The following is an 18,050-nucleotide window of genomic DNA, read 5'->3' as shown; positions in this document are numbered from 1 at the left end:
ATTCCTGCTTTGAGCATGCAGTCAATTTCATCATTTACCCTAGCGGCATAATTTTTGTTCATCCTGTATGGCCGCTTCCGTATAGGCACGGCTCCGGGAACCAGAAGGATCCGGTGTACACAAAGTTCTTGTGGTACCCCTTTGAGGTCTTTATACGTCCAGGCAAACACATCCTTGTACTCTGTGAAAATTTTGAACGCTATCGTCTTCAAGACCGGATTCCAGTCGTCATCGACCAAAATATTTTTCTGTGTTGAAGTTTCTCCAAGATTTGTAATTTTAAGTGTGGATTCCTCGTACCTTATGGGCTTACTCTTGTCGAACTGGTGCATCATCCACAGGGGCATCCCCTTCCTTGTATTGTCCGTACTCTGGCGGGAACTCGTTCTCGTCAGGTTCTTCTTCAATCTCCAACACATTGCACCCGTACAATAATTCATAGTCTTCCTTTTGCCAATGGAAGAGCCCTCTCAAAGAATCCATCTCGTCCTCAGAACAGGCTTGAATTCCTAAGATGCCTTCGTCATCTGGTTCCCTGCCATCCTTCCCTTCGTCCGTACCGTCGTCCCCGTCGGACTCTGACTCTGATGCCAACTCTTCACTGACCAGTTGGGTTTTGAGGTCAATGATATATCTTCTGTCGGCCTTTTCCATGGACAAGGTGTTCTTTTCCCAATTGTGGTTTGCTTTTGCCGCCACCAGCCAACCTCTGCCAAGGATGGCCTCACCGTCCCCTTCGAAGCGTTCCTCCTCCCTTCGCTTATACCTCCGTTGCCTTTCCGCTTGCTGTTCCAGGATCAAGGCACGTCAGGCTACTGCACGTTCATCTATATACTCTTGCTTATTTTTGTCTTTATTCAATGTATTGGGCATTAATTCCTGTACGGCTTTATATATAACGACATATAAAAAGTAGAACACTTTTATTCATTCATCCTGTGGGATACAAGTCTATGTCAACAATATGACATAATTATTACAATGAGTGTTCTTTATTCTGCCCCGTACGGCTCAAGGTTCAAGTGTCCCATCGCATGCCATCCTGTTGCGCTTCCCAACGACTGTTGTTTTCTTCATATTGTAGGAGGATCTGTTGGCGTCGTTCTTCGCAAGCAATTTCCTCCAGGCGAGCCCACTGTGCGAGTGAAGCCTGTGTGAGCAATCGGGGAGGTGGTTCATCAATTGATTCACCGCAGGGCTAACTTCCAGTGCGGTCCACACGGCACTTGTTGGAACTTCCGCCTCCGTGGCCTCTCTTCGGACATAGGTTTCGATGGCCACCTGAAGCAGGATTGAAAATTCCCTCGTTGTAGTATCTTCTTCGTCGTAGTGCGTCGTCCGCCTCGGGGTTAATCTCGCTCGCGGGTAGGCCCATCGCATCCGTACGCCATCCGCTCCTTTTCCCGAGTCTGTCTAGGCAACGACGCCAAATGTTTTGCCAATAAAGTGTAATTCAATGCATTGCAGAAATAATAGACATGACAGAATATAAAGGAACTCAGATCTTCATTGATTCATAATAATGTCAGTACAATGACAATGACCATACTAACTCTGTCTCCATGACCAAGGACTCGCTAATATATAAAGGTGACCGGTCAGTTACCCGGTGTCAATTGTCGACAACCGACGGGTTAACTGCCGTCATTAACTCTAATTACATTAAATGTCTTATTGCTTAATTACCCGACAACAATGAACAGTACGACCCACATTAACATTTTATAAATGACAAGCACAATGAAGAAAAAAATTGAAAATTCAAATTATACATACTTGAAAGTCTGTACAGACCTCTGAAGCTTGAAAGTCTGAACGGAAGTTTGGAAGTTTGAAACCATGCACACTATAGAACCGCAAAAACTCAACCACCCTTGAAATCCTTCGTAGCAGTCTCAAATTGCACCCTAGCTGTTGACCTAGTTGCCCATTGAAGTGTTCTTTCAGAGGACTAGAAAAAACACATTTCACATCATGCATTTGCAGTTTATTCTTAGCTGAGATTTTTAAAAAAAGACAATTTAGGTGAGTTATTTATGAGTTTTTTGGCAAATTTAATGAAAACCCTGCATTGATTTATGCTGAAAACTTGGCACTGATGTTTTCTTCCGATTACTTGGCTTGGATTTTTCTAGGTGGGTGCTCATGAGTCCTGCAAGTACTTGCAGATTTTTTAAACTCTGGTCCATAGCCGAAGTCTTATATTATTCTTTCATATTGTAATTGGTTACTTCCATAGCCGAAGGTCTTACATTATTCTTTCATATTGTAATTGGCTCTTTTTAATTACTGCTGACCTAATTTGGTCTTCTCTAGACATTAGCATAATTGCTTTCTTTCTTTCATTTTGTTCTGACTTGTGCGTGCTTTTCATCAAGAAATTATATGACTTTGGTAGCTACTTTTTAAGGTGGTTTAAGGTAGCATGTTTTGACATAAATCTTTTTATTTATCATTTATCAGATAAGCAGACAACTCATCACTTTGGCCATGGATATGACTCCTTTTAAGTTGGATATTGACGAGCTTGTAGCTGAATTTACAGAGGTGGTTTTTATCTTTGTGGATGGAATTTCTGCTATGGTCTATTCCAGTTTATGTTTTGACAAAATTTGATTATCATATGTTTAGATGTTATAAACCAGAAGTCTTGTTGGATTGTAGATTGAAGCAACAAATCTTGCACAAATGAAAATTATTTGGCGCAACAGAAAATTTTCCTTCATCCATGAGGCTAGGCCCACTGATAAGGATTCAGCATTCTTCATGCAGACATTATATGACCGTGCAATTAGTAAGCAGCCATGCATTATCTAATTAAATGCCACACATCCGTTCTTCCTTTAAGACACGCCACTGGATTTTTTCACTGGTTTTACTTTAGACATTTCTCTATTATATTAGTGTCATTTTATTTATTTTGAAATGCTGTTTATATCTGTTTTACAAGTTTGGAAGCATTGTTTTATACCCACTGATTACCGACAGAAACTAATGTACACAGGTCATATGGTTTCTGGAGGATCACTTTCAAAGAGACTAGCAGGATTATACACCTTATATTGTCTCTATGAAACACAACTGTTTGAACAACCATTCAAAATTTATTTATCTCTACGTATGCTCATAATTGTATTCCATTTTTTTTTAAATTTGGATTCAGAAAATTAATTCTGTAGATTCAAAATTGAGTAATTATCCAGCTACGGTTTGAAGAGAGTTTTGTATTCCAAATTTTTAGCTTCCGTAGCTGTTTTAACTCTTGTACTTCTCTTCTCTTGTATCTGATCTAAGGGCAGTGTTTGTTTATCAATTTATCTAAATACAGAGGACCTGGAGAAGCTAAATGTACTTGTGATTGATGCAAAGCAGAATGGAGTTGGAGTTGCTATTGCCACAGTAAAGATGATGCTGACCAAAAACATGTTTCTTTTTGGTTTTGTTGAAGTTGATGAGGAATTTGTTTTTAAAACAGTTAATGCTATGGCAAAACAGCAACACGCACATCTCCAAGTTGCCTCCAAGAAGTAACTAATGAAGCAGCTTATTTCTTTTGTCATTAAGTTCATATATATTTCCTGTGCTCTTAAATGGGGAAATTGCTGACTGATCTGTCTTTTTGGAAATCAGGCTGTTATCAAATCTTCCAATACAAAATCATGTTCACATGAATCTTGTAAGTGACATCAGATTTCGTGACTGCTATTGAAGATTGCTGAAGAACTTATATATATATATATATATATATATATATATATATATATATATATATATAGTTTTTAAGAAAAGTAAAATATAAATAATTTGTCAATTAGGCAGGAGCCTGAAATTTGTGCAAGAATTGGGTCTTTTCCAGCAGAAAATACTGAACTGTGTCTTTAACTATTTATGATGAGCCTTAGGATTTGTGTTTGCAATGGCAGGGGATGGATCTAAGACTTGATGAACTTAAGAAACTTGCTTCCGAGTACTCACAGGCGAAAGAATCAGTTATTCAAGGTATATTTTCAAAATGATCGTTGCTTTTTAGATAAGAAACCATTTTGAAGTTTATTTGGAAAGTCAAAAATCTATCGAGCTTTGTTTTGTGTGAAGAACTTTTTAAATCATCTTTGTAATTCAACAGAGACTAGTGCCATGCAAGGTGTAGATGAACTATTAGATGTTGCAAAAGAAAATGGAGCAAAAGTTGGGGACGATCTAGAGAGGATTGCTGAAATTTGGAATCAACAACGACAGTCATTTTATGTAGAAAATAGGCTAGATGAAACACATACGAACAAAGGTGCTGATGATTTTGTTCAAGAATTAGATGAGCTCTTGTCGGAAGATTAAGTGGGTCATATTTTGGTGATTTCATTATATGCAATGAATCTCATCTTACCTTCCAAAATAAAGAAAATTGGAGCAAAAGGATAAATGCAAGAGTTAAATGTACTTTGCTGAAGAAATTTAAAGGGCAATCATGTGCAATATGATTGTGTGGACATTACATTAAGAGGTTGGACTAAACGAGATCAATGATTGTTTAAAGTCAGTGTTCCCCCATTTTTCTTGTGCATGTTCATATATTATTATTTGATATCCATTTTCGTACGATCAATTATAAGGCCAATATGTTGTCAGAGTTAGTTTTGGAAAATTTGAAATTGAGCCCTGCCTCCTCAAGATTTGAGTCCTTGGACAAGGTAGTATATCCTTGAACTGTTTAAAGAAGGTGAGATAATTTGAGAAAAATGTTGCTGCTGTCATTTTTAATTTGTTCGAGTGTTCTTTTGCTGCTTACCTGGAACAGACTTTTTGAATTTGATTAGGGAACAGATATGTAAAAGCCGTTTTTGTAGCTATTTGCTCCCTGTATTGGTAATGTTCCATGGCTGCAGTTCAAATTGCCAAGTTTAATTAAGCAGTTGGTATCTGGTTTAGTTAGTGATATCAGACATCTATTGTGTTCGTTGAGACAATTGAATCTGTATGTGAGGTCTGTGTGAGATGGAATCGTTTCGAAATATGATTGGTCATAATAAGATAGTCGAGAAGGATGGCTATAGTTGACTATGAAGTAAAAGATATAGGTTTTGCTGATTGTAAGTGGAGAGTTTTTAGTTTTTATACCATTTCTTGTGAAAGTTCCAGCTTCCTTGTTCCTAGTAAGTAGTGTCATAGAATGCCAGTGGGGTATTGTTGATGTGTATTTTATGCACATGCGAACACAGAATAAAATACCGAAGTATCTTACCCTCTCTTGATTAAAGTCTCCGAATGCTGAAGATGTCGCGAAAAGGATCAATCGGGATGACTTCAGGGTTCTTCATTGTAGGATCTCTACGTGTGGATAAGCTCTCTATGGTATGATGTGATTTGCTGGAATCACAAGGGGACTTACACTTGACGACCTAAATGTCTGATTTGCTTTGAATATTGCTAGAACACAGGATTTTACTAGCTTTGATTTGAAAAAAAAGAAAAAAGACGAGGGCGATGAAAGGATCTAATCCTAACACTAAGAATGTAGGAGCAATGAATGATCTTCGATGAAATTCTAACTAAGTCTTGTTTTGACATCCCAGGACCATCTCCACAAGGTTAGTGCGATCTTCGAAGGAAAGCTTTATGATGTTCAGATCATCACTACAAGCATAGACACCATCAGGCTGATGCATATCAATGAAGAAGCGACAATTGAAGTTAAGCTTAAGCTGAATGATTCCAGTTGACTACACAAGGCAAGTCTGCAATCAACGAGCTGCTAGTAGTATGGATATACGAATTTCACCATCAATCAAACACATTTCTTCACTCATCTAATAACATGAAATCAAATATGAGAAGTATAGAGACCATGCAAATTGTTGAATCGACCCATAAATTTCACCATTTCTTCAATGAAGTTTTACAAGTCTTTTACAACAACATCTTGGCAACAATCTTTGCCTTCTCTTTCTATTCTACTCTAATTGCTATTCTATCAACTGACTATCCACTATTAGCTAACTATTCATCTTCTAACTCCTCTCTATTCGCCTTTACAAATGGAGAGTCGGGGTTTATATAGTGCCCTCAATACAGTTCAATGGCTAAGATCAATTTGAGATCAATGGCCAAGATTCTACAATGAAAACCCTTATTAGGGTTTGTTACAACAAATTCAATTCTGACCAATGAAATAATTGTATTAATTGGACACATGTCTTCTCTGGAATATTCGACCAATGGATAGTTGGGGTAGGTACATCGAAGTTTGTGCCACCTTTAATGAGTCGAGTACATCGAATCTTGACATGCTGAGGTGGACCAACCCGACTGGAGGAGTGATGACTGGGATGCCACCTTGTCAAACACTTGGTTGATGCCAATTTGGTGATGCCTTCCTTCAAATGTTGGACTGGAAGATGATAGATGGAGAAGATCGTCCTTAATGATGTTGGACTGGAGGAGATCGTCCTTGTCCTGACTTGATCTTCTTTGATGAGGGTCTGCCAAGTAGTTGATCTTCCTACTTCGGGGGTCGCCATTTGATGCCTACACAAAAAGATTAAAGTTAGCTTTTGAGCATCAAACCTTAAAGCATAGAATTCCGGATCTTTCAAAGGAATAGTTCAAAACATTAATTTGAAAATGACATGATAAATCCAGAAATTCTAAATTTCCAAATTAATTATGAATGAAAATTGGATTTTCAAGACTTAGACCTATGAAAAACAAATCTTGAATAAGAATTCCAAACAATTTGATTCTTCATACCTTCCCTTGAATGCTTAACTATAAAACCTTGGAAAATGAAGAAAGAAGACCAGATTTTGCTGGACAAGGGTTGAATTGTGGTCTTCCTTTGGATGAATTACGCCTCCATTAGCCTTCAAAAGAGCTTCACTTTCCACTAGCCTCCAAACACTTAGCAAATTCTAGAAATTATCCTCCAACTTATCAAGAAATTCGCCTCCAACTCAGCTAGGATTCGCCTTTCAAATTGCTCCTCAATTTCGCACTTAGAAGGATGAATGAATGATTTGCATTTGCTACAACACCCCTCTCTTATATAGGGCGCTCACCCTAATTAACCATGAGGCCGACCTAGGTTTTTAGTAATAAAATAAGATAAAATCCATTAAAAAGGAGGCCGACTTGCTTATAAAAGCCAATAAATGTGTTTAAGCGCTCACCTTTATTTTTTTTTATTTTTTGAATTAATTTCAAAGCTTCAAGGGTGGATTTTTATATTTATTTAAAGGCTTGAAAATTAATCAACTCAATTACAAAGGCCTCAAATTATGCGAACTAAATTTAACCTCCCCAAATGTCTTAATTTTAGCAAATTTGGTGAAAATTTGGGAATATCAAGGTTTGATTGAGGCTTAGTGAAGCTTCTTCATGATTTCGCCCTGGACCCTCTGGAAGGGTCAGGAGCTATTTTTCAATTTAAGACTTGAATACCTCATTCCCTTCACTCCAAAATCTCCCGGAAGGCAAGCTTATGTTTGTTTTGGCCTAATCAACGTCTTGCATTTCAATTTTTTATCATTTCTCATGTGTAATTAGGTGAAAATGTAAATTTCGCCCTGGACCCTCTAGAAGGGTCAGGAGCGACTTTTTCATTCTAGGCCAAAATTCACCTTAGCTTAATCATTAAACTCCTCCAAGGCAATCTCCAGGGTCCATTTCCTTCCATCACTGGGTTAGCTCATCAAAACTTTGAAGGAAAAATTGCATTTTAGGGAATTTCGCTCTGGATGCTCTAGAAGGGTCAGGAGCGAAATTCTCTCCTGAGCTCAAAATTCTCATTATTATAAGTCCAAAACCTCACCAAGGCATTCCAAATGGCATCTTTCACTGAGGTCCAGGCTTATTTTCATTCAAAACTTGGAGAAAAAGGTGGATTTAGGGTTTTTCGCCCTGGACCCTCTGGAAGGGTCAGGAGCAATTTTCCTTGCCTAGGCTTACTCCTTTAACTCCAATCAACTTTACAAAGCTAGGAAATAGTCCTCTTCATTCACCCAATCCAAGTTTGATTTGCTTTTGTAAGGCAAAATAGGGGATTTTCAAATTTTCGCCCTGGACCCTCTGGAAGGGTCAGGAGCGAATTTTCTCATTTGGGCTCAATTCCTTCAATTTTCACCTTGTCCCAGACTTGCCTTAGCGAAACTTGATAGCAAAGAGTGATTTTGAGAAAATTCGCTCTGGACCCTTTGGAAGGGTCAGGAGCGAAATTTTCATTCTTGACCAAAAATCATCATTTTTCCAACTTGAAACTTCTTTGCAAGGTAGGTTTTCATCTTTCATCATGCTAGGAATAAAGTCTCATGTCCAAGGAAGGCCAAAAATGTGGTTATGAGGAATTTCGCTCTAGACCCTTTGGAAGGGTCAGGAGCGAAATTGTCTTTCCTGGGCAGAACCCTTTGTTTTCTTCATTTCCAAACATGCCTAAGGGTTTCAACGTGCCCTTTCAACCTTTCATCGTGTCTTTGACATTTCAATTCGACCAAACTGAGCAAGAAATGCCCCCTATAGAGATTTTCGCCCTGGACCCTCTGGAAGGGTCAGGAGGGAAATTTAGGTTTTAAGCACAAATCCTTCATTCTTTCAAGTTGAAACTTCCTGAGGAGGCAAAAAGGAGTTGTCATTGTTTCATCTATGTCCAAAACTTGACTCTTTTCATTGCAAGATGAGAGCTATTGGGAATTTTGCTCTGGACCCTCTGGAAGGGTCAGGAGCGAAATTGCCTTCCTTGTCCAGAATTCATCATTTTGCATGCTTCCAAACCTTTGAATGATGTTCAACCTTCATTCCAAGAGACCCTGCACATAAAAGGTTAGCCAAAATTAGTGACAAATAAGCACAAATAAGATTTTCGCTCTGGACCCTCTAGAAGGGTCAGGAGCGAAATCTTCATCCCAGGCTAAACTGCTTAATTTTCAAGTTTGAAATCATTTCACAGGGCAAGGTTAGATGGTTTTCCAAGTTAGGAACAAGTTTTCAAGCTCAAACAAGGTGGCAAATGAAGTTTACAATGAATTTCACTCTGGACCCTCTGGAAGGGTCAGGAGCGAAATTCCTCTTCCAGGCTAGAATCCATCATTTTTTCAAGGTTTTCAAACATTTCCAATTTTCCCTTCAAAATGCCTTGCAAGTCAAAATTTGGTCAAATAAGGCAAGAAATGAGTCCTAGGTTGATTTTCGCCCTGGACCCTCTGGAAGGGTCAGGGGCGAGATTCGCTTTGGACCCTTTGGAAGGGTCAGGAGCGAGATTCGCTTTGGACCCTTTGGAAGGGTCAGGAGCGAGATTCGCTTTGGACCCTCTGGAAGGGTCAGGAGCGAAATTTGACTTTTTGAACTCTCCGTCAGGATCATTTTATGGAATATAACATTTAAGTATAAGTGACTTATACTTTAAGTTATATTCCATATATACTTTCAGGATGTTTGAGAGTGGTTTCAAACCTCTAGGAGCTATATTGCAAAATCTAGTTTTTGGAGGATTCTTTAGTTTTCCAGACTTAGTCAAATTTCAGGATCAGGACATTCCAGACTTAGCCAAATTTCAGGATCAGGACATTCCAGACTTCATCACTCACCAACTTGACCTAACTCAAGCAGAACCTGCTATCCAGGTGATCCCCCTGGCGACACTCGAAAGCTAAAGGCTAACAGACAAAACCCTAAAAGACCTAGAAAACAAACCCTAGAAAGCAAAAAGCAGGGGTCCCCATTTGCAATGGGGTGATGTGTGAAATGGTCACAACAGGTATAAACATATTTTGCCCCTTAACTTGGTTTTCTGATGTATTCAACTTCATCGAATATGGCAATTTTCAGGCTTAGGAAAACTTACGAGACAGTCTATGAAGCTTAATTATGTATCAAGATAACAAGGTAACGTGATGAATCACTACATTTTAATTTTAAATCCAATGATCAAAGTCAATGTAATGTCCGTTATTAGGACTTAAATTAATTTGACCTAGAATTCTTCAAATGAGACCTAGATCAATGGCTTGATTTAGATCCTGCAACAATTAGTTTTCAATAGATAAATAAACACATTTTTTATCATTGTTTCAAGAGAATTTAATTAGATGAGCAAATATATGTAAATTCTATAATGTTATGAAAGAATCCTATACATGACTACACTTAATATAATATTTGATTAGGATTCTCTTAAGATCTTCCCCAATAGCCTACCTGCATCATGAAGTACCCTAGGAGATCATACAAGGTGCTTTGAGCCTGTCCATTAAGCCCAGGTGCATGGAATGACACTAGTCACTCAGCCTTCCGGTCCCTCTCAGGTCACCACTACTTGAATGGACCTTATGCTACTTGCCTTCTTTTTATGTAACCTATCCCCCCTCCATAATGAGACGGTTTAGGGGAAAGGACCCAGTAGCTTAGTACGTTCCAATTCTTGTGATAAAAGTTGTTGATTTAATACCCCCATACTTGTTGATTTATTGTCCAACTTTTGTACAACATTGCACCAATAGTTGTGCCTTTAAAGTTGTTATTGTTGATGATAAGTACCAATAATTGAATGAAATATACCAGCTGTTGTGATAAGTAACCAAACATGTGATGCCACATAAGCTGCACAAGTATTCGGGCCCCTTTTGCACGCTTATTGGTCTCACTTTTTTTTTGGCCTGTTTTGGACTCCTTGGCAAAAAGCATGCTGACGTGGCTGTGAAACCTTAGTTATAAGTAGGGGACTTGCCAAGTAAGCTGTTGTAAAAAAATGGAGTGATTTGAAATTTCCATGTAGGATTTTGAGAAGTGCAAAGTTAGGGTGCACAACTACTGTGTCCTCTCCCCTAATAGTGGTAGGTCATAAATGAATCTTATCGTCATTACACATGCCTACTATATTACTAATTATGCATATATTAAAGGCAATTGGAATATCAAATGAAGGCATTTAAAAAATTAACCAATCTATCATGCACCTATTCTATTAATCAAAATATCATATATATATGTATATATTGCTGATCACTAATATATATTGAGTTTGCAAATTGTATTGAAATGTTGATCAATCTTCCTTTTCCTTTCCTCCCTTGGGTTTGTTGGGTTTCATCCTTTATATCTCTCCTTTGGGTTGTGGAGGGTTATGATTGCTCCTTAATATATATCTCTCCTTTGGGTTTCATGCACCTATTCTATTAATCAAAATATCATATATATATATGTATATATTGCTGATCACTAATATATATTGAGTTTGCAATTGTATTGAAATGTTGATCAATCTTCCTTTTCCTTCCCTCCCTTGGGGTTGTTGGGTTTCATCCTTTATATCTCTCCTTTGGGTGGTGGAGGGTTATGATTGCTCCTTAAGGATAGAACCATTGGCGCACGCACACACACACACACACACACACACACAAGGTTTCATCCTTTATATCTCTCCTTTAGGTGGTGGAGGATTATGATTGCTCCTTCTGTCCCCTTGGGATTGCTAGGTTTCATCCTTTATATCTCTCCTTTGGGTGGCAGAGTGTTCTGTTTGCTCCTTAAGGACAGAACCGTTGGATGCAGTGGTGCATGTCTGTTTGTTTGGTGATGCCTCTTCATAACCATACCTTCCCCTTACGAGGATTTATTTGATTACTCCCATAACAAGTTATTTTCATTTTGCCAATCAATTTGGGAATGATCTAATAATATGTGTAATACAATCTATTGTATGATACAATTGGCGCAAGATGCACGAAAACTAAAATTCTGAAGCCTTACATTCGTAAGACAATTCCATATCATGGTTTTGTTCTCAGATTGAGGACATGACATTTCACCCTTCCCAAAAATTGCTTGTCCTCAAGCAATGATCTTGGATTGGGTGATCAAGATGATTTCTAATTTGTAGCTTCTCATGGTTTCCCTTTTGCCGTGTTACAATAATATTATCTCAAGTTACAAATTTGAACTAGAGTTGTTGAATAATTTGTTAACGATAAGTTTTCTCTCATCTATTGAGATGAAGGTCATCTTGCAATGGCGTTGCAAGTCCAAAATCAATTTCCTCCTCTGCCTCTACCAAAAATTAATAGTGATTTATCTCTTTGAGGTAAAGTAGAAAGAGGAACTTCTCATACATTGAGACGAGGATTAGAAGCATGACACACATCTATGACCTTAATTGGTGATGTTTTCTATTAATGCTTGCCTTCTTTCACAAGATGGAAACATAAAACATTATGGTGATGCATCATAGATGATATTATCTGCCTTGTCAAGAATCTCTCTCTCTCTCTCTCTCTCTCTCTCTCTCTCTCTCTCTCTCTCTCTCTCTCTCTCTCTCTCTCTCTCTCTGTCTCTCTCTCTCTTCAAATGGTAATTTCTAGTTACTCTAAAATAGAATCTCTTCATAGATGATAGGAATCTTATTTTAGATAAAAGACATTGTTTCTTTATTTATGATTGATTACACCTTGTAAGCTCTTACTGTATATAGCTTTGCTAAATACTACCACTATCTCGTACATTACACATAATGGGTTGAGCAAATGCTTCATCAGTATCTTTGGGTTTTTCCATAAGTATCAATGTGTTTAGATGTTGAACAACCCACCAATATATTTCATCATATCCTTTGCTATGATACCTTTAACTAGTTGTACTACCCTCTTCTAGAACAAAAGTATACTCTTATGCAGTCTATCCTTTGTTGGGGATTATGTACACATTCCAATTTTTTGATATATTGAGACGATGAAGCTTAAGGTTGTGATAAAAAAAGAAAATAATATTTAACCAATGTATCTAACATCAGTGATAGAAATAAATAGAACATTATGCAAACACATGGTTACATGAGACACCAATGTTTTGTCGGAAACCCTTATGCTCACAACTAAAAAGTATTCATTATTATGTTATCTAAAGTCTAAACATTCAATACAAGAAGTCTCTTATAAAGTCTCAATCTATAATATTATAACATACCCTTGTACAATCAACCTTCCAATGTTTATCATTTACCACCAGCCAATGTTCTATCCAAAAGACCAACCTTAGAAAATCCACATGATAAGATACACATATCGATCACCATGAAATATTAATAATCCAATTATCCAACAAACATGAACTCCATCCTTATTACAAGTGTACTTGTGTTTCTATTCATGTATCGAATAACACTAAATTTCGTATGTAGTAGTGAGTTTTCCTCCAAATGACTTGTGGTGGTTACCACAATATCAATGCATGTAAACATACACACATATTGTACTCCAACAGTTAGCCCCTCTAATGCTTTGCTTTCTTTGTGTGGAAAGGTTCACCCCATTTATTATTTTCAAACTCCCCTAGTCATGGTTTCTGTTAAGGAGGTGGTTGAAACTTACTTTTATTACACTTGTCGAAGTCTGATCTATATATCCAATTTTTTATGGCCTTCTCTTTCAAAATTGCATAAGTGGGTTTGGAGTTGTTGTAGCCTCTAACCAAGGATGCTATTGAGATTTTTCCTTGTGCTAGGGGTTTCCTTATCATGATATTTTCTTTCGTAGAAGACTAGAAGTGGTATTTAATGTCTGGTTGTGGTTGTGGTGTGAGCACTCCCTCTCTCTTAAATTGTGGTTTCCTTCATTCAACCCTTTGATAAAATTTGTGAGTGTGGTGCTTTTTTGTGTAAGGTTGCTTTAAATTGTGTTTAATGTTTGGTTATGGTTGTGGGGTTAGCACTCCCTCTCTCTTAAATTGTGGTTTCCTTCATTCGACCTTTTGATTAAATCTGTGAGAGTGATGCTTGTTTGTGTAAGGTTTCTTTACCTCCCTCTCCAATTGTAGGATGATACTTTCTTTATGGATATTGACAATGTTATTGTTCATTCTTTCAAGATAGATTCAACCACATCCAACATTAGCCATTCCACTTTTGCCCATATTTTGGTGGACATGACATCTCTAAGCCTCTTCATGTAGAGGTCATCTTTATGGTTGAGGGCAGGAAGTGGATTCAACCACTTGATTATGAGAGTCTACCATTTAGATTTTGACAATGCTTTGCTATTAGACATCTCTCTTCTAATTATCTTTGTCCTCATTGTAAGAATGTGATCTCTAGTGCTTGGTGGTGCAATTCCCTCCCTAATCATTGGATTGTGGTTTCCCTTGTTTCTCCCCCTTTGGAGGACAAGTTTCCCTCCTCATTGTTGGTGGATCATATTGTGGTTATATATTCTACCCCTATTTTAACTTTCCCTAGGATAATGTGGGTTTACCTATTTTTTGACCCCTCAAAGGACTTCTATATAACTAATGTAGGCTTCTCCTAAAATATTTAGCTTCATAACCCTGTTGGTGGGCTATGGGGGACTCTTGTCACCAAACAATTGTGAATTATGTGAGAAACATGATTGCTAAGTGTTAGAGTTATCTTGTATTGGCTAATAATTATTTATTTAATTATTAATCTATTATACTCTATGCTTAAGCTAAACTTGGGCATTTAATAATATTTTAGATATTTAATAATTATTCTAATTATTAAATACTCTTTATCTCTTTAGGCTTGCACATCTTTAGGGTTTCTCATTCTCCTGTCATAAGGATTGTATTGTAACTTTATTATTCGTTCCCTCTTTGAATGATAATATCTCTTTCAGAACCTTTTTTGTGTTCAGTCTCCAATCTTCTCTTGTGACAGGTATTCTTGCATACAGATCTCTTGGGATCTCAGAAGTTGTACTTTCTCAACTTCTTCACTAACAAAATTATCAACAAACTTGAAGACAATGAAACCATCAAGTAGTTGAAAGAAATTGAATAGGCCCCCAAAAGCTCTTTTCGAGCTCTACTCAGATCTGGAGGTGAGATTTGGTGATTTTTTCATTTGGTACCTGGTTTTTTCTATCAAAGTCAGCCCTCTTTTCTGCACTTCGGGAGCCATATCTTGGGCAAAGAGACTCCATTTTCGGAAAACGAATAGGCCTCGAAAGGTCTTGGAGAGTTCTTCTCAGATTTGGAGTTATTTTTTTTAGAAAAATCACTAGATACATAAGATAGTGTCTGTCACATTTTCTTTGCTCTTGTCTTTTTTCTGGCTATCAGATTGTATTAGGTTTTTGTTTTACATATTGTGGGGAGGTGTTATTTTTTACTATTTTCCTGTAATTTACTTCAGAAAATCAGAACACCTACACTAAAACAAAAAACAAAAAAACCCCTTCTGCATCTTCTATCTAGTATGAAAGATCACTTAATTAAAAAAATCAAGAGCAGGTCCAGGTTCAGATATAGGTACACATGGCCGATTCTTCAATTAAGCTTCTGAAATCCCGAAACTATCACCTTTGGAAAGCTCGTATGACGAGGCTTCTCAGATCAAGGGGGTTGTGGTCCTGTTCGGATGTGGATCAACCCCTGTAGCAACATCCTTTTGAGATTCTTCAGCACCAGAATGGGTGTCATCTCCTTACATGTTTCAGACAACTTGCTTTTTCACCTTGATGGTTTGCTCACTCCTCAGGCTATGTGGTCCAAATTTGAAACGCTTTGGTATTGTGAATGAGTTCAGAGCATTATAGATTGAGGCAGAGCTCTCTTCTTTGTTACTTGAATCTTTTCCTCACATTGAGGACTTTCTGAACAAGTTCAAAACCACCACATCTATCCTTCACAGTAGTGGTAAACATAAGATAGACCCAGAGTGTATCTACCTGATTCTCTCTAAGCTTCGAGGTCCCTATCAGATATTTGCTTCCACCTTTTATTCTACTATGGATGCATTGGGTACACGCTTCACCATGCCTATTTTTGATGTGTTTTGTGATCGCTTGACTCGTGAGCAGGCTCACCTATCTCAGTTGGACACTCTCGCAGGATCAAAGCCGAAAGCATTGGTTGCTCAGACATCTAAAGCGAACAAGAAACAAAAACCGAAGCCTAATCATGGTTCAGCTAGCAGTGAGCATTCCTCCAAGCCACCACCTAAGTTTGATTAAAAACTAAAGTCTTATCCCAAACAGGAGCACTTTTCTAAGTCTGGTGAGTCTTCCTCCAAGACTAAGAAGAAGTCAGATGAACTTTGCAGTTTATGTGGCAAAGAAGGTCATCCAGTTTCTCGTTGTTAGAAACGATTAGAGGTCTTAGAGGCAGCCATGCAGCGGCATCATATTTCTCCTCCTTGGCCTCCATCTTCCTCTTCTATTGGGAAAAGACATGCTTTTTCTGCACAAGCTATTCCTCATGCATCCATTTGGATTATTATTTTCGGGGCTTCTCACCACATGACACACTCATCGCAGCTTGTTACCTCACTTGCTCACAGTAATACTTTACTGATTGCAGTTGGTGACTCAGCACAACTTTCAATTTCAGGTTCAGGTTTTGTTTCGTTGACAGGTGGTTGTTTTCAGGATGTTCTTTTGGTTCCTCACATTTCTACGAACCTCCTCTCTGTTTATCAGATTTGTCATTTTGGCTCTGGTAAAACAGTTGAGTTCTCACCACATGATGTGGTTGTTTGAGAGCTCCATGATCGTGATTTGATTGTGGCTACTGGCAGTGTTGATCCTGATTCTCGGTTATATTGGTTTGATGGCTTTAAGAATTCAAATGGTTCAGGTGTTTCTCTTATAGCACATGCAGATTCAGTGAGCAAACTGTGGCATGAGCGTTTTGGCCATGTCAACTACAGATACTTACAACAGATGAGCACACAGGCACTTGTTATTGGGCTCCCTCAAATATCCTGTATTGATGGTGTATGTCGAGGTTGTGCACTTGGCAAGCATCACCATGATCCTTTTCCTACAGGAAGAGCCACCCATGCTAAGGCACCCTTGGATTTGATCCACAATGATCTTATGTCATTTCCAACTCCATCTTTTTCAGGGTCCAAGTATGTGCTCACTTTTATTGATGACTTCTCCAGACGCACATGGGTGTACTTTCTTAAGTACAAGTCTGATGTCTTTGATTCATTTCGAGTCTTTAAGACATTTGTAAAGAAGCAGTTTGGTCTTTCTATAAAGAGGATATGCATAGATAATGGGAGAGGATATGTCAATCAGGCTTTTACAAATTTCTGCATAGACCATGGTTCGCAACATCTGTTATCAGTTCCTCATACCCCTCAGCAGAATGGTGTTGCTGAGAGAAAGAACAGAACACTAAGGGAGATGGTCAATTGTATGCTTCAGTCACATTCTATGCAATCTGCTTTTTGGGACGAGGCAGTTAATTGTGCCACCTATATTCAGAATCGGATGCCTCATAAGGCATTGCGCTAGTTGACTCTTGAGGAGGCTTGGTCCCATGTCAAGCCTAATGTTTCTTCATTTTGAGTTTTTGGTAGTGAGGCTTGGGCATTTATTCCAGATGCTCAGAGGAAAGACATGGAGAGGAAGAGCCGACCATACATTTTTGTTGGCTACTGTGATGATGTTAAGGCGTACAGGTTGTTTGATCCTGATTCCAAAGAGGTCCTGTTTAGGTGGGATGTCCAGTTGGATGAGCGCCTTCCTCGGATGGATTCTCCATCAACAGCTTCTCCCTCCCTACCTCCTCCTCCCTCTTGATCTTTTCAGGATTTCTTCTTGCTTGAGGATGATGCAGATGATGGTCCACCTTCATCACCACCATCACCACAACCACCACCACCCATTGCTCAGCCTTTGCCCAAGTGGGCCCGGTTTACAGTCGATGCTACTGGTTCTATGGCAGGTGATCCTTCTGACACTCGTCGTACTCGTGCATAGAAATTATGTTCTAGTTTTCTAAGTCATGCCATTTCGGATGATCCTAAAAAAATTTCAGAGGCAATAGGTCACCTAGAGTGGGATAAGGACATGGATGAGGATATTCTTCCTTGATGAAAAATCGTACTTGGGATCTTTGTCCTCTGCCGAAGGGAAGAAAGTTGATTTGGTGCAAGTGGGTGTATCGTACCAAGTATGTTGCAGATGGTTCTATTAATAAGTATAAGGCTTGTCTTGTTGCGAAGGGGTTTTCTTTGGTGGAGGGTACTGATTACTCCGAGACCTTTGCTCTTGTCGCTAAGATGAATTCTATTCGCTTTGTACTTTGTTTGGCAACTTCACAGG

At 38.4% G+C, this 18,050-nt stretch overlaps 1 protein-coding gene across 4 annotated transcripts in view; it reads left to right on the top strand.

Annotated features, from left to right (window-relative positions):
- The window catches only part of LOC131063049 (uncharacterized), a 96,448-nt gene extending 91,697 nt beyond the window's left edge, over nt 1-4,751 (top strand). For all 4 annotated transcript variants that reach the window (XM_057996826.2, XM_057996822.2, XM_057996825.2 and 1 more), the window contains 7 exons: nt 2,464-2,547; nt 2,665-2,794; nt 3,005-3,118; nt 3,329-3,527; nt 3,631-3,676; nt 3,924-3,999; nt 4,127-4,751. In XM_057996826.2, the coding sequence (XP_057852809.1) occupies nt 2,491-2,547; nt 2,665-2,794; nt 3,005-3,118; nt 3,329-3,527; nt 3,631-3,676; nt 3,924-3,999; nt 4,127-4,335 (831 nt within the window). In that variant the 5' untranslated portion in view covers nt 2,464-2,490 and the 3' untranslated portion in view covers nt 4,336-4,751. The remainder of the gene's footprint in view (nt 1-2,463; nt 2,548-2,664; nt 2,795-3,004; nt 3,119-3,328; nt 3,528-3,630; nt 3,677-3,923; nt 4,000-4,126) is intronic.
- Nucleotides 4,752-18,050: the final 13,299 nt, after the last annotated feature.

This window comes from Cryptomeria japonica, chromosome 1 (genome assembly GCF_030272615.1).
Source record: "Cryptomeria japonica chromosome 1, Sugi_1.0, whole genome shotgun sequence".
Classification (NCBI taxonomy): Eukaryota; Viridiplantae; Streptophyta; class Pinopsida; order Cupressales; family Cupressaceae; genus Cryptomeria; species Cryptomeria japonica.
This window is presented reverse-complemented; position numbering and strand designations above follow the sequence as displayed.